At 44.1% G+C, this 17,385-nt stretch overlaps 1 protein-coding gene and 1 pseudogene across 2 annotated transcripts in view; both read right to left on the bottom strand.

Moving 5' to 3' along the window:
• LOC311101738 (syntaxin-1B) overlaps positions 1 to 4,289 on the bottom strand; it is a 54,525-nt gene extending 50,236 nt beyond the window's left edge. Inside the window, exon 1 of the mRNA XM_084142917.1 lies at positions 4,017 to 4,289. Coding sequence (XP_083999043.1) covers positions 4,017 to 4,046 — 30 coding nt within the window. The 5' untranslated portion in view covers positions 4,047 to 4,289. The remainder of the gene's footprint in view (positions 1 to 4,016) is intronic.
• A 9,544-nt stretch (positions 4,290 to 13,833) lies between these two features.
• On the bottom strand, positions 13,834 to 15,918 carry LOC311138974 (perforin-1-like; annotated as a pseudogene). Its single transcript has 3 exons — positions 15,408 to 15,918; positions 14,388 to 15,245; positions 13,834 to 14,119 (listed from the first exon to the last, which is right to left on the bottom strand). The product of its transcript is annotated as a perforin-1-like (transcript).
• Positions 15,919 to 17,385: the final 1,467 nt, after the last annotated feature.

Below are 17,385 nucleotides of genomic sequence, written 5' to 3'. Positions count from 1 at the left end.
CTTGGTAAGCAATTCCAGTGTAGATTTGGCCTTGTGTTTTAGGTAATTGTCCTGCTGAAAGGTGGATTAGTCTCCCAGTGTCTGTTGGAAAGAAGACTCAACCACGTTTTCCTCTAAGATTTTGCCTGTACTTAGCTGTATTCCGTTTATTTAAAAAAAAAAAAAAACTCTCTAGTCCTTGCCGATGACAAGCATACCCATAACATGATGTAGCCACCACCATGCTTGAAAAAATGAAGAGTGGTACTCAGTGATGTGCTGTGGTGAATTTGCCCCAAACATAACGCTTTGAATTCAGGACAAAAAGTTTATTTGCCACATTTTTTGCAGTATTACTTAAGTGCCTTGTTGCAAACGATGCATGTTTTGGAATACTTTTATTCTGTACAGGCTTCCTTCTTTTCACTCTGTCATTTAGGTTAGTATTGTGGAGTATAGTAACTACAATGTTGTTGATCCATCTAATTTTTCTAATTTCACAACCATTAAACTCTTAACTGTTTTAAAATCAACATTGGTCTCATGGTGAAATCCCTGAGCAGTTTCCTTCGTCTCCGGCAATTGAGTTAGGAAGGACGCCTGTATCTTTGTAGTGACAGGGTGTATTGATACATCATCCAAAGCCTAATTAATAACTTCACCATGCTAAAAGGGATATTCAGCGTCTGATTTTTATTTTGTTACACATCTACCAATCGGTGCCCTTCTTTGCGAGGCATTGAAAAAAAAACTGGTCTTTGTGGTTGAATCTGTGCTTGAAATTCACTACTCGATTGAGGGACCTTACAATTACTTTAAAATTCAGGCTGTAAAACAACAAAATGTGGAAAAAGTAAAGGGGTGTGAATACTTTCTGAAGGCACTTCATATACAGTACCACAGACCTCTACGTGAATAAGCCTCTCAATGTAAATAAAGGTGTGCTGTCTAGGTCGGACACTGAAGTCAAACACTCCTTTCCTCTGTCGCAATCAGGGAGTTCCAGCTTGTGTCTTACTAAAATCCCTGTTTATGTGGGACACATTGCATGGTAGGGAGGTGAAAGCTGTTTTTCCCACTCTTAAACTTCCGTTGTGGCATACATGTGGTGAATATGAATGCTAAATACATGTGGGGCTAAATAATGCATCACAGTGAATCGAGGCACACAAAGATTTAAGCAAAACAACACAAAATATACAGTTACTGGAATTACAGAATGTTGTGCTAATTCTGCATTGGACACAAAGATGTCACTGGATATGTTATAAACCTCTTATAAATAAGCTCACGACCCTACCGAGTAGCTACAAATTGGATGCATGTATTGAATTTATGGCTCTGCCTGTCAAGGCCACAAGTAATGTTACTGATATTCTAGACAGTGTAAATTACATAATGCTCTATTGACTACTAATATGAGAGAGGTTGGCAATGCTATAGGCCTATAAATAAAACAGTCCAGAAAAGTATCCACTTTGCAACTAAAATGACACTCTGGATTGGTCTTTTGACCAATCAGATCAGCGTTGAGAAAGATCTGACATGAAAATATCTGATGTGATTGGTCAGAAGACCTATAAGTGGTAAAAACAAGATCAGAATTGGGGTTTAAATGCAACCATATAACCAATAAAAATAAAAATGCACACACACAATTTTGCAGAAATGTTAAGGACATTGAGTGAGTGATATATCTTTGGTCTTGGGAGAACAAATCAATAATATGTGTGTGTGTGTGTGTGTGTGTGTGTGTGTGTGTGTGTGTGTGTGTGTGTGTGTCAACGACAGAGAGCAATATTACTTTTATGAGTAAGGAATTCCACTGACATCTCTGTAGACTATAATGCTTAGAAATATGGTTAAGAATAAGAATACTATGCCTGTGCCTTTTCAACCCCCAGAATTTGGCTCAAGGTTGCAGTTTCATCTTAGGTTTATGATATATAGTGCGATTGAGCTTCGATTATGTCCCTTCTCAGCAACCCCCCCAGTTTATAATCAATAAAATTGGAATAGATATTGTGCATTAACGCACGCGCGCACTCTCACTCGAAGGTCTATCAGCCGTCTCTTTGGCTTACACGGGAATAGTCGGTATAGACATGGTAAATATAGCCGGCCAATCTTTTTCTCACTCACACACGTAGCACATTCGGTGAAACCCGTGCAGACACGGCTTGCTCAGAGTAGGACGATGTAGCGCGCGACGTATACGTCACTGTGATGTTGATGATTACATAAAATGTAATTATTACCCAATCATACAACATCTGTTGCCAGAATTACGTGATATTCTATCATTATATATATATATATATATATATAACATTAACAATATTATTTTCATAGAGCTTAGACAACGGTAGCGATTATTTATCAATTTCACTTCAGATGGCATCCATTATATCGGGAAGGTGAGGGGGGTTGGGTTGGATATACAAAACCATTATTTACAGGTAAAGAAAGAACGAAAATCCGTCTCAGAGAGCAAGAGAATCTACAAAATGAACACGTCTAATAAACGCTCTTATGGTTCGTTTGGACACGAAAGCGTCATAACCGAGAGATTTCTGTAGCCTAGTCTCCTTGAATCTGCAGTGGGCAGTGAGGCAAGTGCCTAGTGTCTGACTGAGTATGGATCTAGCTGTGTTCAGCGTTTCAGTGGGAAGGCACAGAAGGAGGCACAGAATTCATACAAGGTGCATCCGCTGACCAGGGGCTATCTCAGGGACGGTGGCACAATCCTAATCATTTGCTATAATGTTCACAGCTGTGCAGTATAACCTGTATTGGCTCTACCTTTGGATGTAATAATCACACACAGGCACACACACAAACACACACACACGCTTTAGATATAGGTGCAGAGCGGCAGTGAGTCCAGGCGTTTCCTCTGATATTTTATTGATCTCCAGACCTTGGAGGTTGGGCTACGACAAAAAAGCCATGCATGCTTCGGGCCTCATATCGATTTTATTGCTTTGAGGATAGGGGAAATTTGTTTTCAATTAAACCTAGACAGACAAATTGCACAAATATATGACAGTGTCTATCCTTGTGGCATATATCTAGTCACCGAATGTGTTTTAAACCGGTATGAATGTGGTTTTCCAATGCAGGGAAAAAATTAAACCCTGGTGCAGATCCTGCCATAGCATAGTGTCGCCAAAGCGAACCCAATTGAACCCTGTAGGCACATAGCTGGGAGAGAGCTACAATTCTGTCCTCCTTGATCGAATTAGGGTCTAATACAAGCAATAATGTAAACTATACCCTATTATAGAGGCCAGTTATAACTAAATGTACAATCTCATAATATGACCCCCCAACCCCACCGTAGTCGACCCCGTCCCACTCCTATAAAACGCTCTCTCCATCAACTATCTAGAAAACGATAAATCCGATGGGCTGAGGCAATTCTGAACAAATATTTCGTTCTATCAAGGGTTGAAGAAAAATCTTTAACGGTATTTGCAGAGATTGCTTGGCTATGAGGACTATGGGCTAGGATAGCCTTCATCCAATGTATTTTTACCACTGTTAAGGGTAGCTGTCCATCCATATTACCCAGCAATAAGCATGCATAAGCTTATATCGATATGGGTAATTTCTATCAGTAGACTATCTATGGTAGATGTGTTTGTTTTATATGCTTGCCTGCAATGCTAATACCCCTATGCTATTTTCTCAAATCACTGCATTTTAACGGACCTTTAATAGAGAAGTCATATTTCTATCATGCTCATATACGTGTATGATCATCAGTGCACGCATGCGGGCACCACTAGGCTATTGACACTGATGGGAATATACATTCGAATGCGTAAAATAGAAATGAATAGCCTAAAGATATCCGCCTCTGTATTTTTGGTAAGAACCGAAACCTCAGTGCACATATTTTTTATGTTTGCCGTGAGCTAGCGCTCAGCAAGGAGATGTCAGACGCTGACGCCCGATTGCGATGAGGATTCGGAAGGGAGGAGAGAGTGTGACCAAGGGAGGAGGGCAGGAATGGTAGAAATATATAAGCTTACACTTCGTAGTTCTTGTGTACGATCCTTCATTGTTTCCACGCCGTGCTGGCTAAAATATAATCGCCTGGGTTTTTCCGCCTCGTTGTCTTCTTATGTCCAAAGGTCCGACAATTTTATATTTTCTTCCAGTATTCAAATGAGGGGGTAGGCTATGAGTCTCCCCTGTGCTCTACCTTCTCTGTCTTTTTTCCTTTTCTCTAGTCCCCACTCTACGGTGCTTGTGCGTCCTCCTTGGCGGTGCAGTGTCGCCCCGCAGCGCGCTCCGACTCCAGCAAACGAATGCGATACGAGCGCGGTACTGATGCTGCAAAAAAAAAAAAAAGGATGAAAAAAGAAGCGATGCAGAGGGATGGAACTCTGTGCGCACGCGTGGTCTCCCTCTCTCCATCTCTATGACTTTACCTGCTACCCCTCCCCCTCCGCTCTTTTTTCCCTTCGGTGTCTATCCGCAGCGCGTAATCGGTCGGCGCTCTATGCCAACCAGCGAACTGTAGTTTGTTTTAGGTGAATGAAAATAATTTGGTGGAATTCAGTTCACGCGCACGGAGACGGGTAGGGCAACGGAAACCCCAGCCCCCCTTCCCAAAGGAGCGGTTTCCACAAGGGGCTCATGGTGGTATATAGTGGCAGGCAGGCAGAAGGAAGTGAGATAATTAGAGGATGAGGTGATGTTACCCCCATTAAACACGTTTTAAAAAAAAATCGGAAGCCACCCACTTTTTAGTAATTTAGCAGACGCTCTTATCCAGAGCGACTTATAGTTAGTGAGTGCATACATTATTATTATTTTTTTCATACTGGCACCCACTTCAATGCACAAGAGCTCTATGTATTAGCTGTCCACTACAAAATGGCAAACGCCATCGTAATGACTGGAAGTCAGCTGTAGGCTAAAAGGCAATGTAGCCTAATTATTTTGCGAATTCAATATCATACTTTACTTTCTGTTTTAATATTAGGCTACAGCAGACTATTTTACTGACAGGCCTAGATTTTGAAAACCTTCACACCTCTGATTTTACAGTTATTAGATTGTAATACATCTAGACCTGCATTCTAATAGCCTATAACCTGAGGCAAATGCCATCAACATTGTTTCAACATTTCAGACACCTTTGTTTAATTAAATTAGAATAGGCTACCATGTTAGATTGCTTTATAAGTCTACATCTTGTGTCAAAGTTATCTTATTGTATTCCGTATTCAGTGGCCTTTCCCCCCAAACCAACAAAAGGGGTCATATTACTAAACATAACATGAATATTGTCTCCAACCTTGTGCTCAATTCCATTTCCTCACATGATGACTCAATTGATCAGAGTTGTGCACTCACATTCCATATTGACAGTATCCCTGAATGGCCCCTGACTGTTTGAGCAGAGCCGACTGTAAAGAATAATCCATAATAGCTCCTAACATTATTCAATGCCTGTATTCAAGGCAATGTATGGAGTTCATGTCCGAATAATGCACATTATATCCTCATTCAGTGGAATGATTAGTCTAGCACAGATGACCTAACTTGTGGCTTGGCATGGTTCAGTACTATCTGTAATACTTCTCAGTTTTAATTCTACAAGCAATGTACAGTATCAGGTACTGAGGTTAGACCGAAGTTGTTAAGCTACCAATATTAAATGGGAGAAATTCAAAGGATAAACATATACTATCTACCAATTAATCAGTACCTATGTTATGCAGTGCCATCTTATATCCAGTAAGATCGCTAATAAATTGGGCCACGGTGCAGAGTCATTTCAAATAAGGATTTTACGATTGTGATGAACTCACGCTCTACTCTAATTTCCTTGGAAATGGCAGCATACCCAGTGATGAACCAACAGTCTTGTACTGTATAACCCACCTTGATGTCTTCCATTTAGCATAGAGTAGAAAGAAAAAAGCAGAGATGAGGCAGGGTTAAAACATAGCTGAAAGAGTGGGGGTCCATCTCACTAAAAAGGGGGTATATCCTGAAGGAGTCCCTGATAGTCATAACATCTCACATCTGCTTGATTCACACTATAGGGCCGACCTGAACTATACCCTGCTGGCTCTGATATTTTATTTTCACATTGTCCTGTCCTGCAGAGTTACAGTAACTATAGTGGATGCGTAACCAATTCAGCCCAGTACAGCTTGGCTTGGCTGGGCACAGTTTGGCTCAGTTCAGATTGGCTCAGTTCAGTTTGGCTCAGTAGTGTGAAATAGATACAATAATGGAAGCCATTGTGGACATTGCTCTGTTTTAACTGATGCCATCTGGGTAACCTGTTCTTATCACTTCTACCAAGTTCCCAGCTGTCCTCACAAAACCAGGCCTGCTGAAAAGGACTCTGAGTTAAGGCCTACAATTGAAATAACAAAACATGATCTGGAGGTAGTCAAGTCAGAGATTATACCTGTCGTATACACCCCAAATATCTCTGGCAGTTTAAGTGCTCCCTTCAAAAAGTCAAAAAACATTTTACCTCAGGAATTCATCTTTAGAGGTGATTATCCTTTTCCAAATAACCAGCCGTTATAACTGGAATTCTAAACTATCCTCACAAAACCCTTACAGAAAAACAACATGAACTTCATGTGAACACGTGATCTTATGTGAAGTTAATGTGATAGCATGTGACAACATGTAACGCAACATGTGATAACATGAAACTACACATGTGAAAATGTGATCACATGTGAAGTGTTCCAAAAACACATTTTCACATGATTTCACGTGAAATTTCATGTGAAATCAAATGATTTTGCATGTGAAATCTTGTAGTTTCTCTGTAAGGGAATACAAGGCCAAATCCTACTGTAACTTCATATCCATGAATAACTTGAATTCTCATGTCTACCATTGACCCAAATACATGGTTTACATGAAAGTCTGGGTTAACGCGTGTAAATTCAGCCCACAGATAGGATTCAGCCCACAGGTATCAAATTGTTCAGTAGTGAAATAATCACTGGCACCATGATAGGCCTACTCAATTTATTGACGGACAGTACAAGCAGAAAATAGAAAATGTAATGATAAAATGTAATTTGCATTAACAAAGTTTAAACAAATGTGAAAGGAAAGGAACATATATATATATAAAATAATAAATACTGTCAAAACTAAATGTAAGTGACATTTACATTTGCTTTCTCAGCTGTTCCCAAGTGTAATGTCAGTTGAGGAATGTGGTCATGTTCCTGTTACCTTGGTCTAATGCAGATTATGTGTCCGAAATGGCACCCTATTCCCTATATAGTGCACTACTTTTGACCAGAGCTCTGTGAGCCCTGGTCAAAGGTAGTGCACTATAAATGGAATAGGATGCAATTTGCAACGCATCCAGATTCTGTGGTCTCACCCACTTCATCTGGGTGGTAATGAATCAGCAAAAGCACTTGGGTGCAGTGGCTTGCGAAAGTATTCACCGCCCTTGGCATTTTTCCTATTTTGTTGCCTTACAACCTGGAATTAAAATGGATTTTGGGGGGATTTGTATCATTTGATTTACACAACATGCCTACCACTTTGAAGATGCAAAATATTTTTTGTAGTGAAACAAACAAGAAATAAGACAAAAAACAGAAAACTTGAGCATGCATAACTATTCACCCCCCCCAAAGTCAATACTTTGTAGAGCCACCTTTTGCAGCAATTACAGCTGTATGTCTCTATAAGCTTGGCACATCTAGCCACTGGGATCTTTGCCCATTCTTCAAGGCAAAACTGCTCCAGCACCTTCAAGTTGGATGGGTTCCGCTGGTGTACAGCAATCTTTAAGTCATACCACAAATTCTCAATTGGATTGAGGTCTGGGCTTTGACTAGGCCATTCCAAGACATTTAAATGTTTCCCCTTAAACCACTCGAGTGTTGCTTTAGCAGTATGCTTAGGGTCATTGTCCTGCTGGAAGGTGAACCTCCGTCCCAGTCTCAAATCTCTGGAAGACTGAAACAGGTTTCCCTCAAGAATTTCCCTGTATTTAGCGCCATCCATCATTCCTTCAATTCTGACCAGTTTCCCTACCGATGAAAAACATCCCCACAGTGTCACGATCGTCTTCCAAATGAGTAGACCAAAGCGCAGCGCGTTGAGCGAACATGACTTTATTAAATAAAGCAACCACGAAAAACAACAAATGACGATAGTGAAGTCCTCTGTAACACTGACAGCAACATGGAACAAAAACCCACAACCCCAAGGTGAAAACACACAGTATAAATATGGCTCCCAATCAGAGATAACGAGCCGACAGCTGACACTCGTTACCTCCGATTGGGAGTCATTGACTAAACATAGAAAACACCAACCTAGACACCCAACATAGAACATAAACATATAGACTGCACACACCCTGGCTCAACATAATGAGTCCCAGAACCAGGGTGTGACAGTACCCCCCCCTAAAGGCGCGGACTGCGACCGCGCCTCAAAACCCCCAAACAGGGGAGGGCTGGGCGGGCATACCTCCTCGGTGGCGGTTCTGGCTCCGGCCTAGACCACCACCCCACCATAGTCACTACCCGCTTACGTAGCCTCCTCCAACTGACCACCCTCCACCTTAACCTCACTAGATTAAGGGCCAGCACCGGACTAAGGGGCAGCACCCGGATAAGGAGCAGCACCAGGATAAGGAGCAGCACCAGGATAAGGGGCAGCACCGGACTAAGGGGCAGCACCAGGCTAAGGGGCAGCACCGGACTAAGGGGCAGCACCAGGCTAAGGGACAGCACCGGACTAAGGGGCAGCACCGGACTGAATGGCGGATCCTGGCTGGCGGGCGGATCCTGGCTGGACGGCTCTAGCGGATCCTGGCTGGACGGCTCTGGCGGATCCTGGCTGGACGGCTCTGGCGGATCCTGGCTGGACGGCTCATGGCTGGCTGACGGATCTGGCTGCTCATGGCTGGCTGACGGATCTGGCTGCTCATGGCTGGCTGAAGGATCTGGCTGCTCATGGCTGGCTGACGGATCTGGCTGCTCATGGCTGGCTGACGGATCTGGCTGCTCATGGCTGGCGGAAGGCTCTGGCTGATCCTGTCTGGCGGAAGGCTCTGGCTGATCCTGTCTGGCGGAAGGCTCTGGCTGATCCTGTCTGGCGGAAGGCTCTGGCTGATCCTGTCTGGCGGAAGGCTCTGGCTGATCCTGTCTGGCGGAAGGCTCTGGCTGATCCCGTCTGGCGGAAGGCTCTGGCTGATCCCGTCTGGCGGAAGGCTCTGGCTGATCCTGTCTGGCGGAAGGCTCTGGCTGATCCTGTCTGGCGGAAGGCTTTAGCGGCTCCGGTCTGGCGGACGGCTCTGAAGGCTCATGGCAGACGGGCGGCTTATGCAGCGCTTGGCAGACTGACAGTTCAGACGGCGTTGGGCAGACGGGCAGTTCAGGCACCGTTGGGCAGACGGGCAGTTCAGGCGCCGTTGGGCAGACGGCAGACTCTGGCCGGCCGAGACGCACTATAGGCCTGGTGCGTGGTGCCGGAACTGGTGGTCCCGGGCTGAGGACACGCATCTCAGGGCTAGTGCGGGGAGAAGGAACAGGGCATGCAGGACCCTGGGGACGCACATAAGGCCTAGTGCGTGGTGCCGGAACTGGTGGTCCCGGGCTGAGGACACGCATCTCAGGGCTAGTGCGGGGAGCAGGAACAGGGCATGCTGGACCCTGGGGACGCACATCAATCAATCAATCAATTTTATTTTATATAGCCCTTCTTACATCAGCTAATATCTCGAAGTCACATAAGGCCTAGTGCGTGGTGCCGGAACTGGTGGTCCCGGGCTGAGGACACGCATCTCAGGGCTAGTGCGGGAAGCAGGAACAGGCCGGGCTGGGCTGGCGAAGCACACCGTAGGCCTTGTGCGAGAGGCAGGAACAGGTCGGACCGGGCTGGAGACGCGCACCGTCCATTTGGTGCGAGGGGCCGTACCAGGCCGGACCGTACTGGGGACACACACCACTGGCTCTACCCCGGGAACTGGAACGGGCCGGACCGGACTGGATACACACCTCAGCCTCTCACGCCGTGCCTCTACATCTCCTTTCCCTCCTTTCACCAGTAGCCCCCGTAACCTGGTGGCCTCTTGGATTCGCCCCTTCTCTGCCTCCGTTAGCCCCGTCGTCCTTGCCGTGTGCCCCCCCCTAAAAATTTTCTGGGGTTGACTCACGACCGTCCGACGACGACCCTGATCACGCCGTAGCTCCTCTCTACGGCGCGCCTCCACCGTCTCACTCCATGGCCGGCGATCCATCCCGGCCAGGATTTCCTCCCAGGTCCAGGACCCCTGCCCGTCCAAGATCTGCTCCCACGTCCAGGCTGCCTGCTCCTGGACACGCTGCTTGGTCTTGGTATGGTGGGTTTTTCTGTCACGATCGTCTTCCAAATGAGTAGACCAAAGCGCAGCGCGTTGAGCGAACATTACTTTATTAAATAAAGCAACCACGAAAAACAACAAATGACGATAGTGAAGTCCTCTGTAACACTGACAGAAACATGGAACAAAAACCCACAACCCCAAGGTGAAAACACACAGTATAAATATGGCTCCCAATCAGAGATAACGAGCCGACAGCTGACACTCGTTACCTCCGATTGGGAGTCATTGACTAAACATAGAAAACACCAACCTAGACACCCAACATAGAACATAAACATATAGACTGCACACACCCTGGCTCAACATAATGAGTCCCAGAACCAGGGTGTGACACACAGCATGATGCTGCCACCACTATGCTTTACTGTGGATGGTGTTCTCGGGGTGATGAGAGGTGTTGGGTTTGCGCCAGACATAGTGTTTTCCTTGATGGCCAAAAAGCTCAATTTTAGTTTCATCTGACCAGAATACCTTCTTCCATATGTTTGGGGAGTCTCCCACATGGCTTTTGGCGAACACCAAACGTGTTTGCTTATTTTTTTCTTTAAGCAATGGCTTTTTTCTGGCCACTCTTCCGTAAAGCCTAGCTCTGTGGAGTGTACGGCTTAAAGTGGTCCTATGGACAGATACTCCAATCTCCGCTGTGGAGCTTTGCAGCTCCTTCAGGGTTATCTTTGGTTTCTTTGTTGCCTCTCTGATTAATGCCCTCCTTGCCTGGTCCCTGAGTTTTGGTGGGCGGCCCTCCCTTGGCAGGTGTGTTGTGGTGCCATATTCTTTCAATTTTTTTATACTGGATTTAATGGTGCTCCGTGGGATGTTCAAAGTTTCTGATATTTTTTTTTAACCCAACCCTGATCCGTACTCCACAACTTTGTCCCTGACCTGTTTGGAGAGCTCCTTGGTCTTCATGGTGCCGCTTGCTTGGTGGTGCCCCTTGCTTAGTGGTGTTGCAGACTCTGGGGCCTTTCAGAACAGGTGTATATATACTGAGATCATGTGACAGATCATGTGACACTTAGATTGCACACAGGTGGACTTAACTAATTATGTGACTTCTGAAGGTACGAGATCTTATTTAGGGGCTTCATAGCAAAGGGGGTGAATACATACAGTGGGGAAAAAAAGCATTTAGTCAGCCACCAATTGTGGAAGTTCTCCCACTTAAAAAGATGAGAGAGGCCTGTAATTTTCATCATAGGTACACGTCAACTATGACAGACAAATTGAGGGGAAAAAATCCAGAAAATCACATTGTAGGATTTTTTATGAATTTATTTGCAAATTATGGTGGAAAATAAGTATTTGGTCACCTACAAACAAGCAAGATTTCTGGCTCTCACAGACCTGTAACTTCTTCTTTAAGAGGCTCCTCTGTCCTCCACTCGTTACCTGTATTAATGGCACCTGTTTGAACTTGTTATCAGTATAAAATACACCTGTCCACAACCTCAAACAGTCACACTCCAAACTCCACTATGGCCAAGACCAAAGAGCTGTCAAAGGACACCAGAAACAAAAATTGTAGACTTGCACCAGGCTGGGAAGACTGAATCTGCAATAGGTAAGCAGCTTGGTTTTAAGAAATCAACTGTGGGAGCAATTATTAGGAAATGGAAGACATACAAGACCACTGATAATCTCCCTCAATCTGGGGCTCCACGCAAGATCTCACCCCGTGGGGTCAAAATGATCACAAGAACGGTGAGCAAAAATCCCAGAACCACACGGGGGGACCTAGTGAATGACCTGCAGAGAGCTAGGACCAAAGTAACAAAGCCTACCATCAGTAACACACTATGCCGCCAGGGACTCAAATCCTGCAGTGCCAGACGTGTCCCCCTGCTTAAGCCAGTACATGTCCAGGCCCGTCTGAAGTTTGCTGGAGTGCATTTGGATGATCCAGAAGAGGATTGGGAGAATGTCATATGGTCAGATGAAACCAAAATATAACTTTTTGGTAAAAACTCAACTCGTCGTGTATGGAGGACAAAGAATGCTGAGTTGCATCCAAAGAACACCATACCTAATGTGAAGCATGGGGGTGGAAACATCATGCTTTGGGGCTGTTTTTCTGCAAAGGGACCAGGACGACTGATGCGTGTAAAGGAAAGAATGAATGGGGCCATGTATCGTAAGATTTTGAGTGAAAACCTCCTTCCATCAGCAAGGGCATTGAAGATGAAACGTGGCTGGGTCTTTCAGCATGACAATGATCCCAAACACACGAAGGAGTGGCTTCGTAAGAAGCATTTCAAGGTCCTGGAGTGGCCTAGCCAGTCTCCAGATCTCAACCCCATAGAAAATCTTTGGAGGGAGTTGAAAGTCCGTGTTGCCCAGCGACAGCCCCAAAACAACACTGCTCTAGAGGACATCTGCATGGAGGAATGGGCCAAAATACCAGCAACAGTGTGTGAAAACCTTGTGAAGACTTACAGAAAACGTTTGACCTGTGTCATTGCCAACAAAGGGTATATAACAAAGTATTGAGAAACTTTTGTTATTGACCAAATACTTATTTTCCACCATAATTTGCAAATAAATTCATAAAAAATCCTACAATGTGATTTTCTGGATTTTTTTCTTCTCATTTTGTCTGTCATAGTTGACGTGTACCTATGATGAAAATTACAGGCCTCTCTCATCTTTTTAAGTGGGAGAACTTGCACAATTGGTGGCTGACTAAATACTTTTTTTCCCCACTGTATGCACGCACCACTTTTCCATTATTTATTTTTTTGAATTTTTTCAATCAAGTAAAGTTTATTTTGTGCTTGTCCATTACATGAAATCCAAATAAAAATACATTTAAGTTACAGGTTGTAATGCAACAATATAGTAAAAATGCCAAGGGGGATGAAAACTTTTGCAAGGCACTGTAATGTTCCCCTTCAAGCAGGCCTCAAATAAACTTAAAATCCCTCCTTTCACATTACTTTGAAGAAGGTTTTTTTGTGTGTCACATTTATACGAGTGGATGTATCAGACATTACATTGAATTGTAAAAATAAAAAAAAGTAAATAATGAGAAATAATTATTTTTGTGACAGAAATAAAAAAGATACGAATGTAGAGGCAACCCTGAAACAATGCATAATTTTATCGCCTTGGAAAGGAAAGACTAATTGGTTGACCTATAGATTTAATGCATTATTTTTACTGATTTACCATTAGCCTCATGTAACAAAGGTGAAGCAGAGAGAAAGCTGCAAAGGACCGTCTGGCATGGTGTGTGTTGTTGCGACCTTATGTTCCACATGGAGTGAAGAGGAGTAAGTAGTCCTGTGTGGCTCAGATGGTAAGAGCATTGGTTAGAGGGTTGTGGGTTTGATTCCCGCTGGGGGTCACGTATTCTAAAATGTATGCACTGTACTGTAAGTCCTTTTGGATAAAAGCATCTGCTAAATGGCATATATTATTATTATATTATAATTAAGTAAGTAATTTAACACGAGGGGCGCCGCTCACAGGAAGGTCCTGTTCCGGAGAGTGGGTAACATCTCTGTCTCTCTGTCCCAGTCATGGACGTAACTCAGCCTACCCTGGGACCCAGGCGAGGGGGCATATTGATCACAGAAGGCTCCTTTAAGGCTGGGGCCGCAAACCACAGACAGGGAGACATAAAGTGTGCCGTGTTTCAACTTGAACCTTTGGTTGACGTTCATGCCCCTTCGAAGGGTTATGGAGCCCTTTCCTAGCAGGTCATTGTTCCATCTGTTGTCGCGGTCCCACACCTCAATGTGCAAGGCTCTGTTAAGTAACACAGAGAGTGGGTGAACGAGACAAAGAACTCTAAGTAAGAGCAGTGGGAATACACAATATATTCACAATGCTGGCAAAATGTTATTTTTTAAATATATTTTTTACTGTTACAAGGTTTTATAGAATAGGGAGCAAAATTAGCAAACTGGAAACTACCCTGGAGATCCCAAAACACCCTTAACATATGTCTTGCTGCTCCACTTATTCCTTTGTACAGGAAGCCTATGCATAGTAACCCTCAAGAGACGGATCTGACTATTTAACAAAAAAATTGAAAAAACTACTTTTCAAATCCACCGTTCCATACTGAATCCTGTAGTTCCAGTAGTGGAAGTCATTGTTCCAGATCACAGGAGTGGAATCGCCTTGCTTTCCATAGAAGACCTTGACGTAGCCGTCTGTCTTAGAGAAGTAGTCGCCCCAGAGCCCCGTAGCTCGGACCACCGTCACATTCATCCTGACCACGTTCCTGTGACCGCTGCACTTACAGACGCAGTCTTTGTTGCGTCTCCCCATCTTGCAAGCAGACGGGCAGGAGGTGTACACAGTGTACTTCTGGATGTAGTCTCTGATGGCATTGCGCAGGTTGGCCTTGAGGATGGGGTTGTCTCTGGCCAGGAAGTGCAGGGAGCTGAGCTGGTAGGAGACCACAGCAGGGACCTTCTTCAGGGACTTCAGCCAGGTTTTGTAGCCAGACTTCTTGTCGGGGTTGAAGAGGATGTCCGCAACCTCGACGTTGCCGCCCTGCACTTCGGTGACACGGTCCAAGAAGGTGGCTCCGAAGCTTTGGCCTGTCTTGAGTTTTTTGCTCTGGGACTTGCAGTACATGGTCTCAGCGCTGATCGTGACACCGTTGATGGTGCCACTGTCTTCCACCCCTAGACAGTTTCTGACAGAATGGAGGGAGAGGCCGCTCATGGCCACCTTACAGGTGCGTACGGCTGTGGTGGAGTGCACCCGGCCCTCCAGGTGCACCCTGCGGATGTAGTGGGTGCCATAGATGGAGAGGAAGTGGCGGTAGGCGGGGTCGGTTTTGTGAGTCTACATGCTGGGGAGGTTTTTTAGGGAGTCCTGAAACTCCTGGCTCAGGGGAGGTTGGGTTCGTAGGCGGAAGCTAAGGACAGGGAGAGAGGTATGATGAATGAAAACAACTTCAACAACATGGAGAACACCGTTTTTTTCCGTACACATTTTATATAATTAGCTGTTGTTGTTTTTTGGCTTTAGACCACCTCAATTTACATCCTATGACACTAAAATCAAAATCTTGACTCATGTGTAATATTTGCATTTGAATTCATGGCTGGTGAAAGATTACTTATCTTTGGTGGAGTGGCCTCTGGCGAACTGGCAGTCTTGGAGTGTGTGCCTCCAACAGCAACCCCAGCAATGCCCTTGAATCCCAGGCCAACCTTCCAGCTGATGCTGGCAGAGTTAGTGGTCTCCTTCAGAACGGAGCTGCTTGATTCGTACATCTTGCTGCTGATGATCCGACGACATGTCACCTTTGTGCGCCAGTCCATTACAGAGAGTGGCAACTTCTGGACCTGGTTGTTCATCAGAGTGTTGATGCACAGGGTGCAGTTACCGTCGTGCCCATCTACCATGAACTTCTGCACATCCACCACAAAGGCGCATCTTGCATCTTGCATCTTGACGATGTCGAAACCCTCTCCGGCCAGGTTGTGGCCGGGGACGAACTGAACCTTCTGGCAGTCGGTGAAGGAGCCAGTGTGGCAACCGTGACACACAGGGAGGAAGAGGAAGAGTAGAAGGTTGACAGGCATGGCAGGTGCTGGGAAGAGAGAAAATGGACAAATATGGTGTGACAAAGGCAGGGTATAGATGTAGAAAGAATATAATGAGGGATTTTAGAAATAAAGTTATTATAAGCTTTTGCAATTGCCATCCCACTGGGCAAAGACGTCACATCAACATCCCAAAAATGGGTGTATTTACTAAATTTGGGTGTATTATTAAAGGACAAAAATCTAAAAAAGGTCTCAAGTCACTGTGAAATCCACATGGAAGTTCGTTCAGGCATTCCAAGATCTGTATTTCCCACATTGCCTTTAAAAGGTCACTAAAGTTAATGAATTGGAAAACAATATAACCAGTGGTGGAAAAAGTGCTCAATTGTCATACTTGGATAAAGGTAAAGATAACTTATTAGAAAATGACTCAAGTAAAAGTGAAAGTCACCCAGTAAAATACTACTTGAGTAAAAGTCTAAAAATATTTGGTTTGAAATATACTTAAGTATCAAAAGTAAATGGAATTGCTAAAATGTACTTAAGTATCAAAAGTCAAAGTAAAAATAATTTCAAATTCCTTAAATTAAGCAAAACATATGGCACCATTTTTTTTTATATATAATAATACGGAAAGCCAGGGGCACCACTCATCACTCAGACATCATTTACAAACTAAGCATTTGTGTTTAGTGAGTCCGCCAGATCAGATGCAGTAGGGATGACCAGGGATGTTCTCTTGATAAGTGTGTGAATTGGACCATTTTCCTGTCAAAATGTAACAAGTATATTTGGGTGTCAGGGTGTAAAAATTACATTATTTTCTGTAGTGAGGTAAAAGTAAAAGTTGTCAAAAATATAAATAGTAAAGTAAAGTACAGATACCCCAAAAAACTACTGAAGTAGTACTTTAAACTATTTTTACTTAAGTACTTTACACCACTGAATATAACATAGATCATACAGTGGGGAAAAAAAGTATTTAGTCAGCCACCAATTGTGCAAGTTTTCCCACTTAAAAAGATGAGAGAGGCCTGTAATTTTCATCATAGGTACACGTCAACTATGACAGACAAATTGAGAAAAAAAAATCCAGAAAATCACATTGTAGGATTTTTTATGAATTTATTTGCAAATTATGGTGGAAAATAAGTATTTGGTCACCTACAAACAAGCAAGATTTCTGGCTCTCACAGACCTGTAACTTCTTCTTTAAGAGGCTTCTCTGTCCTCCACTCGTTACCTGTATTAATGGCACCTGTTTGAACTTGTTATCAGTATAAAAGACACCTGTCCACAACCTCAAACAGTCACACTCCAAACTCCACTATGGCCAAGACCAAAGAGCTGTCAAAGGACACCAGAAACAACATTGTAGACCTGCACCAGGCTGGGAAGACTGAATCTGCAATAGGTAAGCAGCTTGGTTTGAAGAAATCAACCGTGGGAGCAATTATTAGGAAATGGAAGACATACAAGACCACTGATAATCTCCCTCGATCT

The sequence above is a fragment of the Coregonus lavaretus genome, assembly GCF_964263955.1.
Source record: "Coregonus lavaretus genome assembly, chromosome: 2".
In the NCBI taxonomy this organism is placed as follows: domain Eukaryota; kingdom Metazoa; phylum Chordata; class Actinopteri; order Salmoniformes; family Salmonidae; genus Coregonus; species Coregonus lavaretus.
Note: the sequence above shows the minus strand (reverse complement) of the source record. Positions and strands in the feature narration are given on the sequence as shown.